The sequence below is a fragment of the Mucor mucedo genome (assembly GCF_025094135.1).
Source record: "Mucor mucedo strain NRRL 3635 chromosome Unknown EV154scaffold_6, whole genome shotgun sequence".
Classification (NCBI taxonomy): Eukaryota; Fungi; Mucoromycota; class Mucoromycetes; order Mucorales; family Mucoraceae; genus Mucor; species Mucor mucedo.
The window spans coordinates 408,096-428,800 of NW_026252290.1; the positions used below are offsets into that span (position 1 = coordinate 408,096).

General features: G+C 36.2%; 10 protein-coding genes across 10 annotated transcripts; 9 read left to right on the top strand and 1 right to left on the bottom strand.

Moving 5' to 3' along the window:
- The first annotated feature begins 1,545 nt into the window (after positions 1–1,545).
- Positions 1,546–2,701, top strand: EV154DRAFT_547627 (putative RNA methyltransferase). Its single transcript, XM_051604768.1, has 2 exons — positions 1,546–1,591; positions 1,642–2,701. Exons 1-2 carry the CDS (start codon positions 1,571–1,573, stop codon positions 2,692–2,694), a joined length of 1,074 nt encoding a protein of 357 aa, XP_051462722.1. The 5' UTR covers positions 1,546–1,570; the 3' UTR covers positions 2,695–2,701.
- Positions 2,702–2,714: 13 nt separating this feature from the next.
- Positions 2,715–4,571, bottom strand: EV154DRAFT_411844 (ankyrin repeat-containing domain protein; the record flags this gene model as incomplete). Its single annotated transcript, XM_051595485.1, has 2 exons — positions 2,715–4,330; positions 4,400–4,571. The coding sequence occupies 2 exons, from the start codon at positions 4,569–4,571 to the stop codon at positions 2,715–2,717; spliced, it is 1,788 nt and encodes a 595-aa protein (XP_051462723.1).
- Positions 4,572–4,800: 229 nt separating this feature from the next.
- On the top strand, positions 4,801–5,900 carry EV154DRAFT_456571 (ras family-domain-containing protein). The gene is made up of 4 exons (XM_051597379.1): positions 4,801–4,909; positions 4,981–5,064; positions 5,119–5,270; positions 5,325–5,900. The coding sequence occupies exons 1-4, from the start codon at positions 4,822–4,824 to the stop codon at positions 5,727–5,729; spliced, it is 729 nt and encodes a 242-aa protein (XP_051462724.1). The 5' UTR covers positions 4,801–4,821; the 3' UTR covers positions 5,730–5,900.
- Positions 5,901–5,985: 85 nt separating this feature from the next.
- EV154DRAFT_492988 (uncharacterized protein) lies at positions 5,986–7,267 on the top strand. Its single transcript, XM_051599743.1, has one exon. It carries the CDS (start codon positions 6,010–6,012, stop codon positions 7,237–7,239), a length of 1,230 nt encoding a protein of 409 aa, XP_051462725.1. The 5' UTR covers positions 5,986–6,009; the 3' UTR covers positions 7,240–7,267.
- A 23-nt stretch (positions 7,268–7,290) lies between these two features.
- EV154DRAFT_492990 (AP-1 complex subunit MU-1) lies at positions 7,291–9,194 on the top strand. The gene is made up of 7 exons (XM_051599744.1): positions 7,291–7,362; positions 7,449–7,540; positions 7,611–7,701; positions 7,786–8,259; positions 8,333–8,764; positions 8,846–8,995; positions 9,063–9,194. The coding sequence occupies exons 1-7, from the start codon at positions 7,350–7,352 to the stop codon at positions 9,128–9,130; spliced, it is 1,320 nt and encodes a 439-aa protein (XP_051462726.1). The 5' UTR covers positions 7,291–7,349; the 3' UTR covers positions 9,131–9,194.
- A 44-nt stretch (positions 9,195–9,238) lies between these two features.
- Positions 9,239–10,750, top strand: EV154DRAFT_492992 (Metallo-dependent phosphatase-like protein). Its single transcript, XM_051599745.1, has 2 exons — positions 9,239–10,070; positions 10,135–10,750. The coding sequence occupies exons 1-2, from the start codon at positions 9,352–9,354 to the stop codon at positions 10,565–10,567; spliced, it is 1,152 nt and encodes a 383-aa protein (XP_051462727.1). The 5' UTR covers positions 9,239–9,351; the 3' UTR covers positions 10,568–10,750.
- Positions 10,740–11,442, top strand: EV154DRAFT_492994 (uncharacterized protein). Its single transcript, XM_051599746.1, has one exon. The coding sequence runs from the start codon at positions 10,796–10,798 to the stop codon at positions 11,375–11,377; it is 582 nt and encodes a 193-aa protein (XP_051462728.1). The 5' UTR covers positions 10,740–10,795; the 3' UTR covers positions 11,378–11,442.
- Positions 11,443–11,613: 171 nt separating this feature from the next.
- Positions 11,614–12,556, top strand: EV154DRAFT_261046 (uncharacterized protein). Its single transcript, XM_051594653.1, has 2 exons — positions 11,614–12,319; positions 12,373–12,556. The coding sequence occupies exons 1-2, from the start codon at positions 11,708–11,710 to the stop codon at positions 12,517–12,519; spliced, it is 759 nt and encodes a 252-aa protein (XP_051462729.1). The 5' UTR covers positions 11,614–11,707; the 3' UTR covers positions 12,520–12,556.
- Positions 12,557–16,043: 3,487 nt separating this feature from the next.
- EV154DRAFT_492998 (uncharacterized protein) lies at positions 16,044–16,359 on the top strand. The gene has a single exon (XM_051599747.1). It carries the CDS (start codon positions 16,072–16,074, stop codon positions 16,324–16,326), a length of 255 nt encoding a protein of 84 aa, XP_051462730.1. The 5' UTR covers positions 16,044–16,071; the 3' UTR covers positions 16,327–16,359.
- Positions 16,360–18,110: 1,751 nt separating this feature from the next.
- Positions 18,111–19,421, top strand: EV154DRAFT_493000 (uncharacterized protein). The gene has a single exon (XM_051599748.1). The coding sequence runs from the start codon at positions 18,178–18,180 to the stop codon at positions 19,267–19,269; it is 1,092 nt and encodes a 363-aa protein (XP_051462731.1). The 5' UTR covers positions 18,111–18,177; the 3' UTR covers positions 19,270–19,421.
- Positions 19,422–20,705: the final 1,284 nt, after the last annotated feature.

Here is a 20,705-nt window from a genome sequence, read left to right on the forward strand (position 1 = left end):
AATTGGACCAAATTTAACGATCACTGCTCCAGCCTCTTCTACGACAGACTTCTTCTCGTAAGTGTGATTGTATAAATTATTTGGAGACATGCTAATCAACTCTTTTTTTTTTAAAGGTCTTGTACGAAAAAATGTTCTCACCCTTGGCGAAAGCTATTGAACATTTTGATGTTATCCTTGCTAAAAAGAACCAAAGTCTGGTAAAATTACCTTCTGTCACTATTGCCCTCTCCTTGGTGATCCCTGGGTTCAACGTAAGAATAATGCCATGGATTGAGAGAGTTTGACATATTAACATTTTTATTTTAGAACAATGCCGATTTCACAGTCTCAGAAGTTGTGGATTTTCTGGCAGTGCAAGGTCACACCGACGAAGAAAGTATGATATATGTGAAAAACCGTATCTTGGGTAAGCTGAATTAAAAGGTTCGCAGTAAAGGAAGGATTATGATTTTCTGATCGGGTTCCCAAAATGTAGATTTATCCAAAAGCAACAGGTTGGCTGGCTTTTGCTACACTCCCAAGTCGGCTGGCATGCCTTCGGATGCTGAGGTAAGTATAAATAGTGTCTTTTTAATGATGATTTTGGTTTTTTAATTATTATATTACAGATCATGCTGCATGTGTTGGAGGTTTACTTAAGCCTCAAGGAACCCATGGCCATTCCCCCACTTGTGCCTGTAAGTAATATAATAACAATCTATACGCAATATTCTAATTTTTCAATTTTAGCCCCCCGTCAACTTGTTTAAGTTCCTTTTAACATATGTATATGTGACCCCAGAGTAAGTTATTTATTTGATATTATGTACAGCATGTTTTGACTGATTATTTTTTATTAGATTGGAGCACTGGGACATCTTTGAAAAGGTCAGTCCCCAATAATCAAATAAAACAAAAAATAAAATAAAAAGCAATCAGTCTCTATAACCAGTTACTGTCATGTACATTTATATATGGTTTATATCATTACAGCCATACGAAAGTATGAGTACGCATATTTACACTTCAGAGGCATACGCGAAAGATGCTAGATACGGTTTAGATTGCCTTGGATCAAACCTTCTATCGATATCAATTCGCATAATCGCCTAGCAAAAATCACGCATTGCATTTGATAGATAGAATAGTTTTGGGTTTGTAGCAGTCAGAAAGAATGGAACACTTTATCTATTGAAGCTGCAACTGTATGGTGCAACTTGAGTTGTGGATCATCACCAGTAAATGTGTTTGATGAGTATGTATGCTTCCTAGTAAAAAGATCATATGGTGATGCGTGCGGACATTCAACCACATGCGAAAAAAAAAAAGTACGAAGCAGACGTACAGCTAGTGAAAATACACGGAATCCAGAGGATATATCACAAAAAATTTCAGTGTGAGTAATAAGGAGATTGTTGCATGTTATCCATTGAATTTTCATCAAGTGTCAAATTTGAAGTCTATCACATAAAAAAAAAAAAAAAAAAAAAAAAAAAAAGCCACACGCTTCTCACATAAGATTAGAAAGGGTTTCCTTGCGGAGCCCGTAAACTCAGAACATTTTTTTTTCTTTCACATAAAAAATAATATGGCCGACTTTTATAGATCCGTAAGTGACATGGTATGAGTGACATGATCTACGACTGACATATATTTCAGCGCAAGAAGCGTAACTTTGAGAATAAGGATGCGTCCGGACCTGATTATGGAAAGGACAGACCTAGCAAAAGATACATGCCAACACAAGATGTCAAAAAGGCTAAAGAGATTTTATCGTGTAAGCCTAGAAAGTCCACCACGTCCTTAGCCATTCCCAGTAGTATTATTGACAGCGCACCCACTATTGAAATGAAGACGATTCTTGCTGGACAGATCGCTCGAGCACTTGTTATTTTCTCAGCCGATGAGATTGTAGTCTATGAAGACAAAGTACAAACCACACAACAAAAGATCAATCCCAATTTATTCTTAGCCCGTGTATTTCAATACATGGAAACACCTCAATATCTTCGTAAACAACTTGTGCCCATCAGTCCCGATTTGAAATTTGCAGGATTATTACCTCCTTTGGATGTACCTCATCATCCTGGTATGGAGGAATTAACCACTTACCGTGAAGGTGTCACGCTCGATAAATCCAACAACAATGGAGAAACAGACAGCACTTTAGTAGACATTGGATTATTTAGACGTGCTCGCATTGATCGTGCTGTTCAACCCGGTGTGCGTGTGACTGTCGAATTAAGCGAACCCATCTCTGCTGCTGATACTCGTAAAGGTCAAAAGCCCATTCCTGCCAAGGTAGTGAGTCCCAAAGTCCCACGTGAAAAGACAGGTCTTTACTGGGGTTATAACATTCGATTAGCTTCTTCCTTTTCTCGTGTCTTGACAGAGTGTCCCTATGAAGACGGCTATGATTTCACCATTGGTGTGAGTGATCGTGATGGAAAGGATATGTATAACTGTGATATTGAAAACCAAGTCAAACCCTATGAGCATTTATTGGTTGCCTTTGGTGGACCCGTGGGTGGACTTCAAGAAGCCATCGAGGCAGATCAAGATTTGAAGGTGGGAGGTGATGAAGCTGCCGAATTATTCGACTTGTTTATTGATCCCAACGCAAAGAGTGGTACCAGAACAGTTCGTTTAGAAGAATCCATGATGATGGTCATGTCTGTATTAAAACCCATCATTATGAATAAAGGAAAATAAAAAAAAAGAAGAAAAAAAAACTATTTATTAAATGTTCCTAATTCATCAAATGAAGAAAGTAGAGGGAGTAACATTAAGTCAACATTCTCATAGGATACGTTACAACACATGGAGATCAATCGCTTGTATTCTTGATGACGTTTACTAGGTGTTTGCAGTCTTAGTCTCATCAGATGATCAGTGTGTTCTTTTCTTTTTGCTTGCAATTGTTTTAATTGCGCTAATAATTCATGTGCATTTTCGATTGTTGGTTCAACTGCTGGATCGTGTGTAAGTTGTGGGATGGCATCTTTGATGGATTCTTGTTGGATATAAAGTGACTGTTTTTTTAATAATTGAGTTAACCTCTCCCCATCATTTTCAATGGCATATAAACGAACTGGATCAAATTGAATCTGTTCTGATGTATGTTGAGTACCCAATAACCTCTTTTTTGCTAATTCCAATTCGTTCCTCTTTTCTTTGATTAGATGATCCTTTTGTATTAACTCTCGTTCATAATTGCCAGCAAATCCATCGAATATCTGTGACACTACGGGTGGTTGAGCTCTATCGTTTACAATGATTTTCTTAAATAGAGATTCGACGGTATGTCTTAACCTTGATCTTGCTTGTAAATCAGATCTCTTTGGATGGATATCGACTTCGTTTGACATGACAGGCGAGTGAAGTTGTGGTTGCAGTCTATTATTTCGTTCGACTTCAGACAGATAATCTTGTGCAGTCATGCCGTCTTCATTTGTGATTTCAGAACTTGCACCAGCTTCGACCAATAATCTAACCAGCTTTTTATTACCGATTCTTGCAGCGATGGATAAAGCAGTATCACCATAGACATCTTGCACATTTAAAATGGAGATGAGTTCAGACTGATTCGAGGACAAAGTTTCAATAAGACATTCCATGTAATATCTTGAAGCATGAACTTTGCCCTTCCAACTTGCGGTGGCGGATACATGATGAAAGACAGTCTGATCCTTTTTATCGATATTGAAAATAGTTTTTTTTAACATGTCAATTAAGAACAAGAATGATTTGGCATCGAAATTGTTGGTGAATAAGACAGAGCGCATTAATGCAGTTTGGCCTTTATAATTGACACGATAGATATCAGCACCTAGGCTGATCAAGATACCGACCAACTTTAATCTGCCCATGGCAGCAGCCCAATGAAGACTGGTATGCCCTTCGTCATCAATAATGACATTGACATCTAAATCAGGCGGAGGTCTTAATAAGATGGCTGGAATACCTGAATCATCTGAAATAAAGTATTGTAATAGTTTTTGAGCATAAGAACGGTCATGATCATCCTCATACTCAAATTCATCTTGTGGTTGATGTTCGAATATCTGTCTACTTCTCTTTCTATCTGACATATCCAATAAACTAAAGTCTTGTACATCATGATCCAGTTCCAACTCTTCTTCTACAGGGTTACGTTTAGCAATCACTTTCTTTCGTTTGGGTTCGGTGGTGCGTGGTTTTCTAGGTCGAGTTGAGACAGCTGTGACATGTTTAGGAGCTAAAGGGGGGCTTTGGTCTCCTTTGACAAAATCAAAGATAGGACGTAATTTATTATCGACGTGATAATGTTCAGCCAAGGCCACTCCTCTTTCAAAAGGAACCCAAGTGCCTTTAAAGAAGGGTTTTATTCGTCAGAAAAAAAATAATGACTGAGAAATTATACATGCTATACGGTTACCTTGGTACTTGCCGTAACCACCTTGCACTTTTTCATGTTGGCCAATTTGAACTTCCTTTTCTAGAATTCGAGTTCGTTGTGGTTTGTCGAATTCGGCTACTTTTAATATCTGTGTCGCGTTCAGGTAAGAATCCAGCCTTCTTCTCATGACAGCTACATTATTACAGGTCATTTCATAGACAGGAATGCCTGAATAAGTCGCTTTATATATCTGTGTCATTGCTTTTTTTTTTTTTGGTGAACAAAGAAAAAGAAGAGAAGCACAAAAAACTTTTCATATACAGCAAAAGCTGTCTTAGCCTCACTACACACACACACACACAACACACACACAATGCACGTGGTTTCAAAGATATAAAATTATTTTTTCCCCTCCCTTTTTTTTTTACATCTCTTCCTTTCAATCTTTTCATCATTATAAAATGTCATCTACTTCTGGTATTGAAGTTCCCGCAACTAGCAACAATGCCTCTGCAGGCAAACCTAAACAAGTCAAGCTTGTTTTATTAGGTACTCTACACATGTTTGTATCTATAACATCAGCTAACTTTTTTTTTTTTTTTTTTTGCTGCTTATCCTAGGCGAATCAGCCGTCGGTAAATCCAGTCTTGTTCTTCGATTCGTGAACCGAGATTATGTTGAAAATAGAGAACCTACCATCGGAGGTACTGTTATAGATTGTAGGGTGACCTTGTGTTGACTTTTTTTATTTTTGATAGCTGCCTTCTTGACCCAAAAGTGTGCTACGGATGATAGAACAATTAAGTTTGAGATTTGGGATACAGCAGGACAAGAACGTTTCCATTCACTTGCACCCATGTATTACCGTAACTCTCAAGCAGCTATTGTTGTATATGATATCACTAAAGCTGTGAGTAATAAATTAAAATAAGGGGTTTGTTTGAATACTAAATAAATTATCTAGACTACGCTCGACAAGGCTAAATCATGGGTGAAGGAATTACAAAGACAAGCCAATACAGATATCGTTATTGCTCTTGTTGGAAACAAGCTTGATTTGGCTAGAGATGATTTAGAAGAAGGAGAGAGCACGAGTGAAGAAAACGAGAATGAAAGACAAGTTCCTAAAGAGGATGCACAAGCATATGCAGATGAAGCCGGTCTTTTATTCTTTGAAACCAGTGCCAAATCAGCATACAATGTCGATAACTTATTTGCTGCTATTGCAAAGAAGATTCCTTTGGAGAATATGCATTCATCTGGCAGTAGAGGTGGTGGAGTTGGCAGAAACGCTGCTGGTCTTACCCATGGTGTTAATCTGATGCAACAATCCACCAGTGCAGGAAACTCGGGTGCATGCGCTTGTTAAAACATTCTATTATGATTTTATTTTCTATATAAACTTTCTTCCGCCATTCAAAAAAATACCCTTTTCCCTTCTATAACACCTTGTTATACATCTTTTTTCCCCCTCTTCCCCTTTCATCTCCCTATAAAGAATTAAATAAAACAACGTGCAATCATCTTGAATGCTTCCCCAGCCCTTGCCCAAAGACCAATGACGACTTGGCGGAGTCATACTTGAGTAGCTTATATTTTTATCTTTTTTTTTTTTTGACTCGTGCTACACTTACAGATAACAAAAAAACATGCGCATATTTTGGTTTAATACAGACAACCAGCAAGACCCATTGACACTTCTTCATGACACTGAGCCAACTACTCCTTCACGCGAGTTACAGTTCCCACCGGAAATTATCAAAAAAATCGTCGACTATTTGCCACGGTCTTTTTTACCTCAAGTAGCAGGCGTCAGTCAATTATGGTACGCAACCGCCATGCCGATACTCTACCGACACTTGTATGTTCGCACGTTACCCCATTGGATGTTGCTGGTCAGAACCATGACGTCTGAAAATTTTAAATTCGGTCACTGTGTATCTTCACTTGTGTTGAAACCTTCACCAAAGTTGATCTCTGCACAATTAACAAGTTATTTAAACCAAAAGGTGGTAGTCAATGACGACGCATTGCAGCCTAATACAAGAGGATATGTACGACTTGAACGGGTGAATTTTGATTTGACTGGATTGGAAGGGATAGAAACACCAATGAATGAAGAAGAGGAAGTGCATGAAAATTATATGGAAATGGATGACACCAAGAAGGAATATGAATGGTTAATTTATGTCACAACAGACCAAGTGGGGTCTGTTCTCTGTCAATGTCCTGCATTAGAGTATTTGAATTTATCAGGGTGTGAAAGTTTAAAGGACGATATCATGACCAAATTAGTTGCTGGTAAACTAGCGGATATTCATCGAAGCAAGCCCATGAAGGGTATCTGGCTAAACCTATTACGAGAATTGACACCAAAAGGTATTGGGCGTCTTTGTCAATTTGAGCAGAAACAGTATAAATCAAGCTTAAACCACTTGGATCTTGGATATAATATAGGCCTTTCCAACATTGCGGTGAAAGAGGCTATCCAATGTTGGGGCAGGACACTCACTCATTTACGATTGGATACTATTTATGAGGTAAATAATGAGACAATCCAGTTTATGGCAGAGCATTGTCCCCAGCTTCGGTTACTGCATATCACTCGCTGTTGGAATGTAAGTAATCCATCCATTAAAGCACTGGCCAAACATTGTAAACAGTTAAAATACCTATCCTTGGCATTTTTGAATGCTGTAAATGAAGAAGGCATTCGTGCTGTCGTACAACTGTTGCCAGAACTAGAGTGGTTAAATATTACTGGCTGTGGTATCAATCAGTTATTTAAGCAAATGATTCTAGAGTCATTTGCAGACTATAGAAGACGACACCGTCTATGTCCTGTTTATATTCAAGATGGCAGTGTTAATTTGATTTAGAACTTAATAAACATTTGAAGTTCCGTTATTTTATGTGTGTATCCCAGTGTATTTTTTTTTTCCTTTGTCCTTTCTTTTTTAACCTATAAAAAATAACCATCTTATAACACATGGCTTCAGCAAGTAAGCATTATCTAAAAAAGAGAGAGAGAAAGAAGAGTGCTCGGAAGTACGCATAGACAACAACTAACGTTTTTATTTTAACATAGTCTTTATTTTGGACCTTAAGGGAAAAGTGCTTATTTCTCGTAACTACAGAGGTGACATTCCCATGAGTGCAGTGGAAAAGTTCATGCCTTTGGTAAAGAGATTTTTATAATAATGGTTGCCTAGATGATATTTGTCTAACCTTGATGCTCGCGTTTTTTTAGATTTCCGAGGCTGAAGATGAACAGATTCCTTTACCTTGTTTCACGCATGAAGGCATCAATTACTTGTACCTTAAACATAGCAATCTCTATTGTAAGTAAGTCGAAAAACGAATGCTGGGGGGGAATGCGCGTGCAAGATGAAATGTCTCCAACATTGGGCTAATAATTCATATAGTATTGGCCTTGACCCGAAAGAACACGAATGCAGCCTCCATCATGCTCTACCTTCATAAATTGACCGAAGTATTTTCAGAGTACTTTAAAGAGCTGGAAGAAGAATCTATTCGAGACAATTTTGTGATTGTGTACGAACTTTTGGACGAGATGATGGATTTTGGGTACCCTCAAACTACAGAGACAAAGATCTTGCAGGAATATATCACACAAGATGCACATAAATTGGAAGTTCAGGTGCGTCCTCCCATGGCTGTCACCAATGCTGTGTCTTGGCGTTCTGAAGGTATCAAATATAAAAAGAATGAAGTCTTTTTGGATGTGATTGAAAGTGTCAATTTATTGGTGAATTCCAACGGTAATGTGTTAAGAAGTGAAGTGTTGGGATCTGTCAAGATGAGATGTTACTTATCTGGCATGCCTGAACTTCGTTTGGGCTTAAATGATAAAGTCATGTTTGAAGCAACCGGAAGAGGTAAATGAGAATATACGCAATATCACATACAAATAGGATATTTAATCAAGTGCATATGCATTATTTTACTCAGCCAATGCTTCAGCAAAAGCGATTGAAATGGAAGACGTCAAGTTTCATCAATGTGTCCGTTTATCTCGATTTGAAAATGACCGTACAATCAGTTATATTCCTCCCGATGGAGATTTTGAATTGATGAGTTATCGTCTTCAGACGACAGTTAAACCTCTTGTTTGGGTAGAGGCAGTTGTGGAGACATACTCTGGATCGCGTGTTGAATATCTCGTCAAGGCCAGGGCTCAGTTCAAGCGTAAAAGTACAGCCAACAACGTCGAGATCGAAATTCCGGTACCCGATGATGCGGATACACCCAAGTTCAAATGCAGTAACGGTAACGTATCTTATAAGCCGGAGAGATCCTGTTTGGTCTGGAAGATCAAGCAATTCCAAGGTGGAAAAGAGTTCATCATGCGCGCTCACTTTGGCTTACCATCTGTACAAGCAGGTAAATATTTGTTGTATTAAAATAGATTTTTTTTTCTGCACACACATAAAACAAATCTTGCTAACAAACGTATCATTATAGCCGAAGATACAGAAAAGAAACCTCCCATCAATATTAAGTTTGAAATTCCATATTTTACAGTCTCTGGTATTCAAGTTAGATATTTAAAGATTGTTGAAAAGAGTGGTTATCAAGCATTACCCTGGGTCCGATACATTACACAGAATGGAGGTTTGTTACTTAATGATAAAACATCATTCCTTGTTCTCTCAACCTTAATTTTATGTAAATCTTTTAGATTACCAAATGAGAATGCCAGAATCTATCAAAGCCACCAAACATACTGCTGCTTCGAATGACTATTAGATACCTCATTGTTATTTCAATTATTTGGGGTCATCTTAAATAAATCTTTTTATAAACAACATGATTCTAATTATGACTTATGTCCGCATATGTGAAGAAAAAAACAATGGTCACTCAAAAGATGATATAAATCATCCTATTGTCCTGATTTTTCTTCTTTATTTCCCTTTTTTTTCTCTTTATCCTTCTTTTTTCCTGAAAAAAAAAATAAGAGACATAGAATGGCCAATTTATCACAATCTAGTCTTGGTGATATTCAGGAAAAGGATGTAGAACAACAAGTGACATCTAGCCACCGAAAGCGCAATATAATGATCGGTGGATTGGTGCTACTAGTGTCCGCAGTGATAGCGATTGCGATCGCAGTCCCTGTGTCTCTGGCTCGTAAGAATAGTATAGAAACGAATGCAAATATTGCTGCAGCTACCGAACGGGTAAAACAACAAATAGCTGTGACAACAGTAGATATCGTACAACAAGAAGAAATTGCCCTAAACAGTGCTAGTCTCGTTTCGGCTGATCAACACTCCATTCACCCGCCCAAATATGCGCATGTGGTATCGCCATATTCTAATTTGACTAGATTAAAGATATACAAGCCTGTGCCTGAGGCCCGTGTATTTGTGATGGGAGATATTCATGGGTGCCTAAAAGAGATGAACGATTTGCTAAAAGTTATTCAATTTCAACCAAACAAAGATGTATTAATATTGGCAGGGGATTTGGTCTTTCGGGGACCGGATTCACTAGGTGTAATTCGAAGAGCAAATGAATTAAACGCATTATGCGTACGAGGAAACCATGACGACAAGGTGGTTCGGTTAAGAGGTTATCAAAATAAATTCGGTATCAAATCCATGTCAGAAACGGAGGAAATCATGCCAGAAGGAGACGTAGGTGATCCATTAAAATTTGGTAATAAGCACTTGGAAATAGCAAGGTTAGTATCTTAGTATGACAGCTAATTTAAAATCATGCCCCCTTACATAAATAAACCCTGTTAGAAATATGAACGTGGACGATTATAATTATTTGGCTGGTTGCCCATTGATCCTGGATATACCCACTCTAGAAGCACGTGTGGTTCATGGCGGTTTAGATCCTCATATCTCTACTTTAACTGATAACGATCCTTGGTCTGTAATGAATATGAGAGACGTGGATGAGGAGCATGAACCTTCCAAATTAAAACTCACCAAAATTGATCCTGACGCTTCTAATGTTCATTGGACCACTGAATATCAACAAAATGCTCCCAACAAAAACATCACTGTCTTTTACGGACATGACGCTTCTCGTGGTCTTCAATTGGGAACTAATACAATCGGTGTAGATAGTGGATGTATCTACGGAAGAAAACTTTCGGCTATTAATATCAAAACTCACGAACTATTTCAAGTTGATTGTGTGGGTGAACATGGCGATGATGATGAATAAAAAAAAAGAGGTGTGTTCGGACGGGTGTTCAAATCGGCATGAATTTAGACACAAGCCCTTTTTTAACAATAAAAATAATAATAATTCCACAATGTGTGTTATGTGTATAATGTGACTCCATATTCATGTACTCGTGACATCAACAATTGAAGCTGTGTGTGAGTGTGAGTTTGCTCTTCCCCTTTTCATTTTTTTATTTTTATTTAATTGTTTCTACTTACACATCTAATGAGCTTTGAACCCAACAAAACAGCATGTGCATCCACACCTGATCAAGAGTATCTCCCACAACCACGCAATAGCAACCATATCAGCAAAGCACCCTTAAAAGATAAGCTATTGACAAATTCCTCCTATTTAGCCGCAGAGATTCCTTTAAAACTAGGACATTTCATGTCTAATCTCTGGACGTCTGGTTCCGAACTTTCCAGTTCCTTCTTCCTTCATAATCATGAGACAGAAACACAACAGCATATTATCTGGTTATTAGGAAATGCCTATTATAATAAACCTTTGGATGGAATTCAACAAGCGATACTAGAAGCGCAAAAGGATGAAATGTTTCGTCCCGTTCAACAAGAAAACCAAGTTCATACGGATACTACTTCCATGTCCATGTTATGGCCGTCTGATTTTTATGACGATTTCGTGTCCCGATTATGGATGACTTATCGTCACAACTATCCTCCTATCCGTCCTTCCAATCACAAGACCGATATTGGGTGGGGTTGTATGTTGAGAAGTGGTCAAAGTTTATTAGCAAATACCTTATTGATTCATTTTTTATCGAGAGGTAAAATTAAAAAATGATTTGAGTGTAAGCAAGGCATTTAATTTTTTTTTAAAAAAAAAAGATTGGAGACGACAAAAGCAAGAACAAACGGTTTATAAACAATATAGCAAGGTAAAACAAAAAAAAACAATCAAGTTTTTTTATCCAATGACTGACGAAACAATGGGTCTAGATTTTACATTGGTTTTTAGATGAGTTATCACCAAGAGCTCCATTTTCAATTCATCGAATTGCCTTACTAGGCAAACAGTTGGGAAAAAATATTGGAGAATGGTTTGGACCCAGTACGATCAGTCAAGTTATACAGTAAGTGTGGGGTTAATATATTTCTTTTCACATAATTAATAATGGATAAAAAAAGAGCCTTAGTATCTGATTTCGCGCCAGCTAATCTATCGGTATATATTGCAACGGATGGAGTTATATATCGAGATGATGTACAAGACGTAGCTACGGGGAAAAAACCGAGAGGGGATTTTTCACATCTAATTACCAGAGTATCTTCAGATGAAGGAGGTAGACAAGAGGCTAAAAATTTATATGAGGCTAGCAATAATGACGACGCAGCAACACCAGATCGAAGAGACAGTGAATTTAAGCCAGTTCTGATATTAGTGGCACTTCGGCTTGGAATTGATTCGCTTCATCCAACATATTATCCCGCTTTAAAAGCATGCTTTGAGATTCCTTCTTTTGTAGGTATTGCAGGAGGTCGACCTAACTCTTCCTTGTATTTTATTGGTCTTCAAGGCGATGACCTGATCTATTTAGACCCTCACTTTTCAAGACCTGCATTGGAAACAAAGGGACTATCTGAGTATACAAAGGAAGATTTTGGAACATACCACTGTACATTACCCAGAAAAATTAACATTGCCAATTTGGATCCGTCCATGTTGCTTGGGTTTTATTGCAGAACGACACAAGATTTTGATCTATTGTGTGACCAACTTGATCTGGTATATATATGTATATAACAGGACTAATACAAAAAACTAATCAATAATGATAGATTTCTCAAAAACATAGCGCTATTGTGTCTGTACAACAAAGCGCACCTGAATATGATGAGGATGTTCGAAGTGAAAATGACTTTGGTGTTTTGAGCGATGAAGACGAAGAACTGTCTGTAGACGATGATGATCATTCCATCTTTTAAAAAATAAAATATATCTTTTTTGTGTAGTATTAATTAATTATATATTAATGTAGAGGGAGCAGGAGGTTGTTCCTCTACTACTTGCTTTCCAGTGTAACACGATAAGATGTAATATCCTGCATGAGATTTACTGCAAAGTATTATTCTGCCTGTCTCATAAGATACAAAACAAACACAACTACATTTGTACATTATTAAAAAGTAGTGTGGTTTAAAGCAGTCTAACTAAATTCTACTCACATGTCACAGTTAGCAGTGATCATAGTTTTTTGTTGTCGGAATTGTCCATTTACCATATATTTGCTTGTACATACTTAGTACATGACAAGCTCTTGGGACCCTCGTGTCTGACGGTTTGTCAACCGTACTGTCATAAGGAATTAGCTATAGGACTCGTATTTTAGCCCACCTTAATCTGAAATACATCTTGATAAGGAGGTACACAATTAACCTTGCTTTTTGTTATTTTTGATTTGCCTTTTTTTGTTGTATAAAAGGACTCTTTCTTCATCTTTAATAAACTGTCATGTTATCCGGGAATTGGTGGTTTTTTTCATATGATATTGAAAATGAATGAAACAAGAGGTATTTCACTTCGACTAGGAGAAAAGGGAGGGTTTTGTTGAGAACAATTATGGCTAGTTGTGGCCTCTAAAGTTGATCTACTCTGTTTTGTTCCTCAAAAGACCAATAAATCAAGACAGAAAGAACTCGCAACTTCCTACTGTAAATATCGTATTATTAGACAGCTTAAATTCTTCATGATATTATAATAAAGGCGCTTCTCCTCTCACGGTATCTTTCAAAATGATGAACCAAAGATTTTATTTGCTTTTAGAGGGAATCTGATTTTAATTACAGAGGGGAAACTCCATCATCATTATCATTTCATCCATACGTTTAAGACAAGTATAGAACAGAAGTTATTAGAAAAAAGAAAGGATAGATAGGTTCAAAATGGGACATGTTTTTCAAAAATAAGGGGTTTGCAAATGAAGCAATAATGGAGTATGGGTTTTGTAACAAAGCTGATGAATGCAGGACACCTAAAAGGTGTTAAGGGCATGTGTCAATCTCCTTTATTTGCACTCAAACGCGCTAATTTGAACTCTTAAAGCAGTTGAGTATGTTTATGCTGGTACGTTTTGTAAGGTCTTGCGCGTTGGTCAGCCTTCTTACGATAAATACGTATCATAGTAGAACTCTTAAATTCAGCAATTCCGCCTTGGCTGAGACATCATCCGTGTCACAAGGCTTAACCCATGTACAATCGGTTGCACCATATCCGGCTTATTGACAAATTGACTTTCCTTGCCATTTGTGCGAGCTATAGAGTTTGTGGGTTAGTGCTCCCGGTACAAAAAGCTGTATCACAACAACAGTTACCAACCAATAATGCAGACTTCTATTGGCTGGATAAACACTTAAGAAATTATACTATGATTGTGGCTCCTCAGACCTCCACGTTAAACAGGACATGTAGAAGTAGAAAAATAAGCTGATTCTTGCTATAAGCCCAAAATATTATGCAATAAGTCGTATATGATATGACATTGTTTGCTCGATTTAAACAATTGGAATAAACATAATTTTTAGGATTATTTACGATTTTGCTTTTATATTAGAATTTATGAATGGTAAGAAGTAGGTATATTACTTGAGTCTGTAATTGGATCAATAATTGCACTGTTGGATCAAATAAAGACGAGCATATCATGTTAAACCGAAGCTAAGTAATGCCATGGGCACTGTAGTCATTACCACATTTAGGACTAACGATTGATCTCACGATTTCTTTTTAAGATGAATAAATAGCAGACATAAAACCAATTGGGACATAAACATTGTTAAAAACATATGACTGCGCAGGCATGAAGCCTCAATTGTGGTACCCACACGTTAATTTTACAATGACAAAGTGTCATTTTAAAACAAACGCCCTTTAAGAAAGAGCTTCGTTGTCAAAGGGACGATTATCGCTAAGCCAGTATTATTCCAAAAAAAAACATTGGATTAGTTGAAAATGGAAAACTTAACAAAAAAAATATATGGGTAGTTAGAAATCGAGTAACGTATTTGTGTCAAGGCAAAGCAAATCGTAACTTTTTATTGACAAGTACAACCTTAAAAAAAATGATTATAGCCTAATTTTCAAAAAAAAAAAAAAAAAAAAAAAATGCTTAAACATAATTTACATGGTAGGCAAGTTTAGTAGTAGAATAGGATGGGCGAGTGAAACAAAGTTTTAGGTTTACATTATGTTTTAAGAAATGTCGTCTTGATCTAAAAGCACGAAATCGCACAGTAGTTGTTAATCTATTGAACTTAAACATTTCTTGGATCCATACATTGACTTATTTCAAAGGAATAATAATGTCAAGGAAATGACAATATCGATGATAAGTGTGGTCTCTCTTACCAATAGTATTGACTATGTGCTTCAAAAAGTCATATCAAATTATGAGCAAAGACAAAAAATGGTATATCTCAACAGGTTAATATGTGGAAGATAGATTGATTTGCTATATTATGTAGTGTAAAGCATCAATCTTATTAATTCCTTATCAATTCAAGCAAAGGCTTTTACAAAATTTTCAGGGCTTAATAGTTTATTGTAACTGAAAGACATAATCAAAAGCCTATGCTCATTATGTGGATCGCTCTTTAACCAGCTATTTTTTCAAAATTCCTTATTATGAAGGATGGTTTGAAGTTTTTTTACTGGTTGTAGTGTACTAGTTTGTATCGAAAATAAGGGTATTTCATTGTTAAATTGATTTTCTGAAAGAATAACACTATTAAAATTTAATTCTATGCTAGGCAAAACCCTTAGCTGATTACTTAATAAAAAAAAAAGAGTAGACGCAAGCCCTAGACATGTATGTACAACAAGAAGTAAAGCAAACTGTCGTACTGAATTTAATTTTTGTTAATAAACTTTGAGAAATTCAGGAGCGAATATGAGCTTTTTGAGAATGCAATCTTTGGCCAATAAAAAGAAAGTGTAGATTGGAAAAACCAATTTTTGGGAGTCATTGTTCTATTACATTTAAGCGGGTTTACTCGCCGAAGAAAAGACGACTCCTTGGTTACATTACTCCGCCATGAGATCTCTTTGTGTAAAAAAAAGAACAATAAGCTAAACCATCTGCTTTTCAAAAAAAAAAAAAAAAATGGCTTGTTTTGTTTTACCGGCACATTTCCAAAAACTAATTTTTTATTCTTGTTCAAGAGTTTCAACACTTCTGACACCATTAATTCAGGTACATGATACCCTTTAGTTTTTTAAAGTAACGCAACGTTTTCCCACCAAAGCTGATTTCAAAGTGAAGTGGCAGCTTTCGAAAGATGTTACACTAAAACCAACAATCATGTCGAATCCATTTGTTTACGGTGTGTAAAATAAAAAAAGAAACTCAACTGTAAAGAAAAAAAAAAGCTTGAAACAAAAAGGACACACCAAATGGCTGAAGGTTTGAAGTTGCCATAATAAGACAGACGGGTGGCGGAATATGAAAAAGTTACAAAACCACAAAATGTCTAGGCTGCAATATGAAAAGTGTCATTTTTTTTATATTCATGTGTTGTATTTTTTTTTTTTGTTTTCACTATACACATATTAGGTTCCAAAAAAAGTTATATTTAGATGATGTATGCAGCATGGGACAACTTTTAGCATATAGTTGGAATAATGAAAACGTAAAAATTGTCATGGTAACTGGAAAAAGAGAAGATTTAAAGTCAGGAAGGAAAACTAAAACGTTGACTTCAACTGGAACGATAAAAAAAAAAGGCTTACAAACATGAGAGAAAAAAAAACTGATCAATCAAATCTTACAGGTAATACATTCTGTTTTTTCATTTTCGAAAAAAAAAAATCATGTATCCATAGAGAGAAAGTACAATAGTAACAATAATGGTAACAAAAAAATAAAATTAGGGCGCCTCTTTCTTTTTATGTTTAAGGTTATAAACTGAGGCTTTTGTTTTCTATTCAACTTTTTCTTATTTAAGCACTTTTTTGAACTATTTTCACATGAGGCTGATTATTTACAAGCAAAAAAAAAAAAAAAAAAAAAAAAAATCATTCAGCCATTTTGTTATTATTTTTTTTTGGAAGAGGCGCTCTTGCATGGACGCGATTTATTTACATGTAGTTAGAGGGATTTATATCGAAAATGTTGGGTACAACTGGGATATAGCTGACGCGATGTTTTATGCTGCACATTCCTCAACCTTTTTCGTTAAATACTATTCCTTGTTTTGTTACTGCTTTATATTCCAAAGGCTATTGACAGATTCATCTAGATGAAAAAATCTCTGCTCGTCATAGATAGTACAAGTTTATTTTTTTCCTATTTTTTTTTTTTTTTTTTTTTTTTTTGATTCCACGTTGCAGTAGTCTGTGACACAGGAACTTAACCCTAATGTTATATGATCCAAACAACACAATAAAAAAACTTGTTAAAGTACACAGCCATTCGATTTCATGGCTCGACTGTTTATAAAAAGTTAAAACAAACCTGCACTTATTTACGTTTGCATCAAAAAAATCAACGGGAAGGTCAATACTTGACATTTTGCCAAACACTAGTCGCACACACATACTTCAGGATTACCAAAAAAAAAAAAAAAAAAAAAAAACTGGGCAGACAAAAAAAATCAAGGCCAGAAGGATATATCTTTAAAAAGGATCGTTGTCATACCTATGACAAAAAAAATGGGGAAAAAAAAGACATGATTATCAAGACTCTATTGTTGATATTGTGGATAAGCAGCTTATTGGTTAGCCAGCATAATTTCGCCCAATTTTTACCTCAGCTTTTTTGACAAGCGACTGTAAAGATAGATAAACAATATGCACTAATAACAAGGTGGGATTTCATTGTTGTATGAAACACCATTGTGTTTAGTACAGGATTCCTATCATGACCTAATTTTAGATAATCTTGGGACACACTTTTTTTTTTCTTGTGCTTTTGACAACAACAGCAGCAGCAGCAGCAGCAGCATTGATAGCGTACTGAGCCGGCCAATCATGATGACATGGTCATGGTGTCATTACTTGAATGGGATGCCCGGGGGAACACTCATCCCAGATAGGGTTACGGAGGTGGCTAACAAGGGGAATTACCTTATTCATTATTGTTTTTATTTTACAGTAAGTTTCTTACAAAAAGCTATGAGAGATAGCTGTTGGGCTAGAGAAAATAAAGCTCCTAATATTTGCTCACGCTGATGAGGCAGTGTCTGTTTTCCTTTGTTTCTTTTTAAATTCTCTTGGTATTTTTTTTTTTTTTTATATATACTTTTTCTTGTTCAGGTGTTTTAATATTATTTATATCTGCGAATAAAAGAACGATGCCATCTTCCATGTCTGTGTAAAAAATGACAAAATGCGCGTATTCCGGTCATCTGAATACAATGTAAAAAAAGATTTTTTCTAGTGTAACTGGTATCGGAAACGGGTGTAGTAAAAAGAAAATAGTTGCACAAACAAAAGCCTAAAAATACACCTGCCGCTTGGCTGAATTTTGTATAAAAAGAATGGATTTATTCCAAATGTTTCCTTTTTTTCTTCTTTACTACAAGTCTCTCTATTTTTCTTTACTTTTTTATTATTTTTTTATACATACATATAATATACCTTTACATACAATGAACACATCTTTTTATCACCAAGATCAAATCAACATGTTTTCTTCTCCACCTCATCAACAAGCAGATCATTACAATTACTTTACATCAATGCATCAGCTTGAGTCTACTTTATTAAATTTCCCCCCTTCAAATGATAATACAATGAAGATGGAAGCTACTTTCTATCCCAGCCCATCTGATTCCCCATTATCAAGCGAAATGATGGTGGTTACACCTGATTCTACTACGGATCTTCAATTTCATGAAGCCTTTTTCAACACCCACAGTCAATTCCTTGATTCTATGGCCATGGTACCACCTCTTGGTCAATTTGATTCTTCTTTTGATATTCCCGTGGACGCATTTGCTTCTATTTTGACTCCTGATCTCTTTGAACACAAGGCTCCTGCAATTGATTTGGTAGATCAATTTATTGCAGAACATCAAGCTGCTTTAGATGTACCAGAACATCAAATTAGTGAACAGTCCAAAGAAACTAGCTGGTCTTATTGGACTTATTCATCTCGTGCTTCTACTCCTGAAGTCTCTTCAGACTCAACCACAACCCATGAGGACAACTCTACTGCTCCTTCTTCACCTGTACCTGAAGTGGCTGTCCGTAAAAACAAAAAGACTAATAAGGTAACTAAAGCTCCTGGTACGACACGTAGGGGTCGTGGTAAAGGTGTCAAGAATAGTGTCTCAAAGAAGGCTCTTGCTGCTGCTGCCGCTGCTGCTGCCGCTGCTACTACTAGTACTACCGCTGCTACCGCTGCTGCTTCTGCTTCTACTCCTGTTATGTGTACATCATCATCAAAAGAACCCGTGGAAGGTGCACTTTACGTTTGTCAACATGATGATTGTGGAAGATCATTTACTAGACCCTACAACCTCACTAGTCATATGCGCACTCATACTTCTGAACGCCCTTATGCTTGTACTCACTGTGGAAGACGATTTGCTAGACAACATGATCGTAATAGACATGAAAAGTTACATTGGGGAATCCGTCCTTATGCTTGTCACCACTGCCATAAATCATTTGCTCGTATGGACGCATTAAATAGACACTTGCGTATGGAAAATGGCTGTACTGGCGCACATTTGTAACTTTCTTTTTCTTTTTGCTATTCTATTATATATATATCATATCTGTTCATATTCCTTCCTTCATGTGTAATTTACTCGCCCATTTCCCCCCTTCAACTTTGAAAAAAAAAAAAAACTGTAAATAATAAATTCAATATATCTTATCCCAACTATTCTTTTCGTTACTATTGATATTGTTGTACAAAACCGCATATATAAAAAATAACAAAAAAGAATGTTTCCTTTTTGAGAATTATTTAAATACACATCAGCCTGGTTTGATATAAACAGAAACCAAGCTTTATTGTAAAAGCTGGTTTATAAAACGTTTGATAGGTGTCTCTTTATTTTTGTAAGTCAGATTTTTTTTTTTTTCACATTTGTATACATTTTCTTAGCTCTTCCAAATTTCGTATGTAGTTTTTTTTTTTTTTTTTTTTTTTGAATATGACGTCTTCTTGGAAAGAAAAAAAAATGTATTGTTTGTTCTATAAACGTATCAGCTATAATCTTCCTCGTACAAGCAAGTGTAACGCAAAACCTTATTTGTTTGTTTTTGTCACTTTTTTTTTTTGTGGTGGTTTGTATTTCTGTGGTGGCTGTGTGGAAACATTACTCTTTTTGTCACTTTTTTCTTACAAGAATAGATTTTTTTTGTTGTTGTGTTGTTTTGAACCGCCCAATATTGTGTACAGTGGGTTCCGGTCCCGAACAACCAAATATATCCTGTGAAGTAAACAAACTATTTTTTTTGACACTTTGTTAAAAGACACTCATTCTAAGGACCAAAGGAAAAAAAAAAAGAATTGACTGAAACGCAAGAGACAACAGGTGGGACAGAAAATGAGAAAACGATTCAAGAAAGATGCGCAGTAGCAGACGTAGCAGCCCGCAAATTTTAATTGAGTCATAGAAACTACAAGACACACTTTGCACAAATAAAGTTGCATTATAGTACAATGGGCGCAATAGTTGAATATAGGCATATATAATTTATCATGCTTGGGGACAGGGTTTTGCCGATTTAAATCGGTAGAGGTCCAACAAACGCTTCTTCTGATTACGGTTACATATGTCGTTGTATTAGTCCGCTTTCTGCTAAAGCCGGGGTTCTTTTGGCCTACTACTTTTGATTATGACGCGGTTCGTAAATCTCGTACGATTAACTACCGTTTGCTCATTTCCCACATATGTTGATAGGTGCATCTTGTCCATGTTAGGGAAAGGAGGGAGTCGTCATAGAAATGGTGGAACCAGATTGTCGGATTTTTCTTTATTATGTAAGTAGTCTGGCTCTTTTTACTTTTCTATCCCCAAAAAAAAATCATGGATGATTAAAATTCGGTCTTTTTTAATTTCGTAATGAAAATCTCTTTTGCTTGAGAATGGGGTATCAAAAAAGCTCATGACTTGGCTAGACCCGATTAAGAAATATGTTTTAGCAGGCTACACAAACC

Coding starts and splice junctions, on each gene's coding strand:
- EV154DRAFT_492990 (XM_051599744.1), top strand. Junction 7,702..7,785: donor TAAACATAGCAATCTCTATT/GTAAGTAAGTCG, acceptor TAATTCATATAG/TATTGGCCTTGACCCGAAAG. Junction 8,996..9,062: donor ATACATTACACAGAATGGAG/GTTTGTTACTTA, acceptor TAAATCTTTTAG/ATTACCAAATGAGAATGCCA.
- EV154DRAFT_492998 (XM_051599747.1), top strand. CDS start 16,072: ATGAAAAGTGTCATTTTTTTTATATTCATGTGTTGTATTTTTTTTTTT.
- EV154DRAFT_492988 (XM_051599743.1), top strand. CDS start 6,010: ATGCGCATATTTTGGTTTAATACAGACAACCAGCAAGACCCATTGACA.
- EV154DRAFT_493000 (XM_051599748.1), top strand. CDS start 18,178: ATGAACACATCTTTTTATCACCAAGATCAAATCAACATGTTTTCTTCT.
- EV154DRAFT_492992 (XM_051599745.1), top strand. CDS start 9,352: ATGGCCAATTTATCACAATCTAGTCTTGGTGATATTCAGGAAAAGGAT. Junction 10,071..10,134: donor AAGCACTTGGAAATAGCAAG/GTTAGTATCTTA, acceptor AAACCCTGTTAG/AAATATGAACGTGGACGATT.
- EV154DRAFT_547627 (XM_051604768.1), top strand. CDS start 1,571: ATGGCCGACTTTTATAGATCC. Junction 1,592..1,641: donor TGGCCGACTTTTATAGATCC/GTAAGTGACATG, acceptor CATATATTTCAG/CGCAAGAAGCGTAACTTTGA.
- EV154DRAFT_492994 (XM_051599746.1), top strand. CDS start 10,796: ATGAGCTTTGAACCCAACAAAACAGCATGTGCATCCACACCTGATCAA.
- EV154DRAFT_261046 (XM_051594653.1), top strand. CDS start 11,708: ATGGATAAAAAAAGAGCCTTAGTATCTGATTTCGCGCCAGCTAATCTA. Junction 12,320..12,372: donor TGTGTGACCAACTTGATCTG/GTATATATATGT, acceptor CAATAATGATAG/ATTTCTCAAAAACATAGCGC.
- EV154DRAFT_456571 (XM_051597379.1), top strand. CDS start 4,822: ATGTCATCTACTTCTGGTATTGAAGTTCCCGCAACTAGCAACAATGCC. Junction 5,065..5,118: donor TAGAGAACCTACCATCGGAG/GTACTGTTATAG, acceptor TATTTTTGATAG/CTGCCTTCTTGACCCAAAAG. Junction 5,271..5,324: donor TATATGATATCACTAAAGCT/GTGAGTAATAAA, acceptor TAAATTATCTAG/ACTACGCTCGACAAGGCTAA.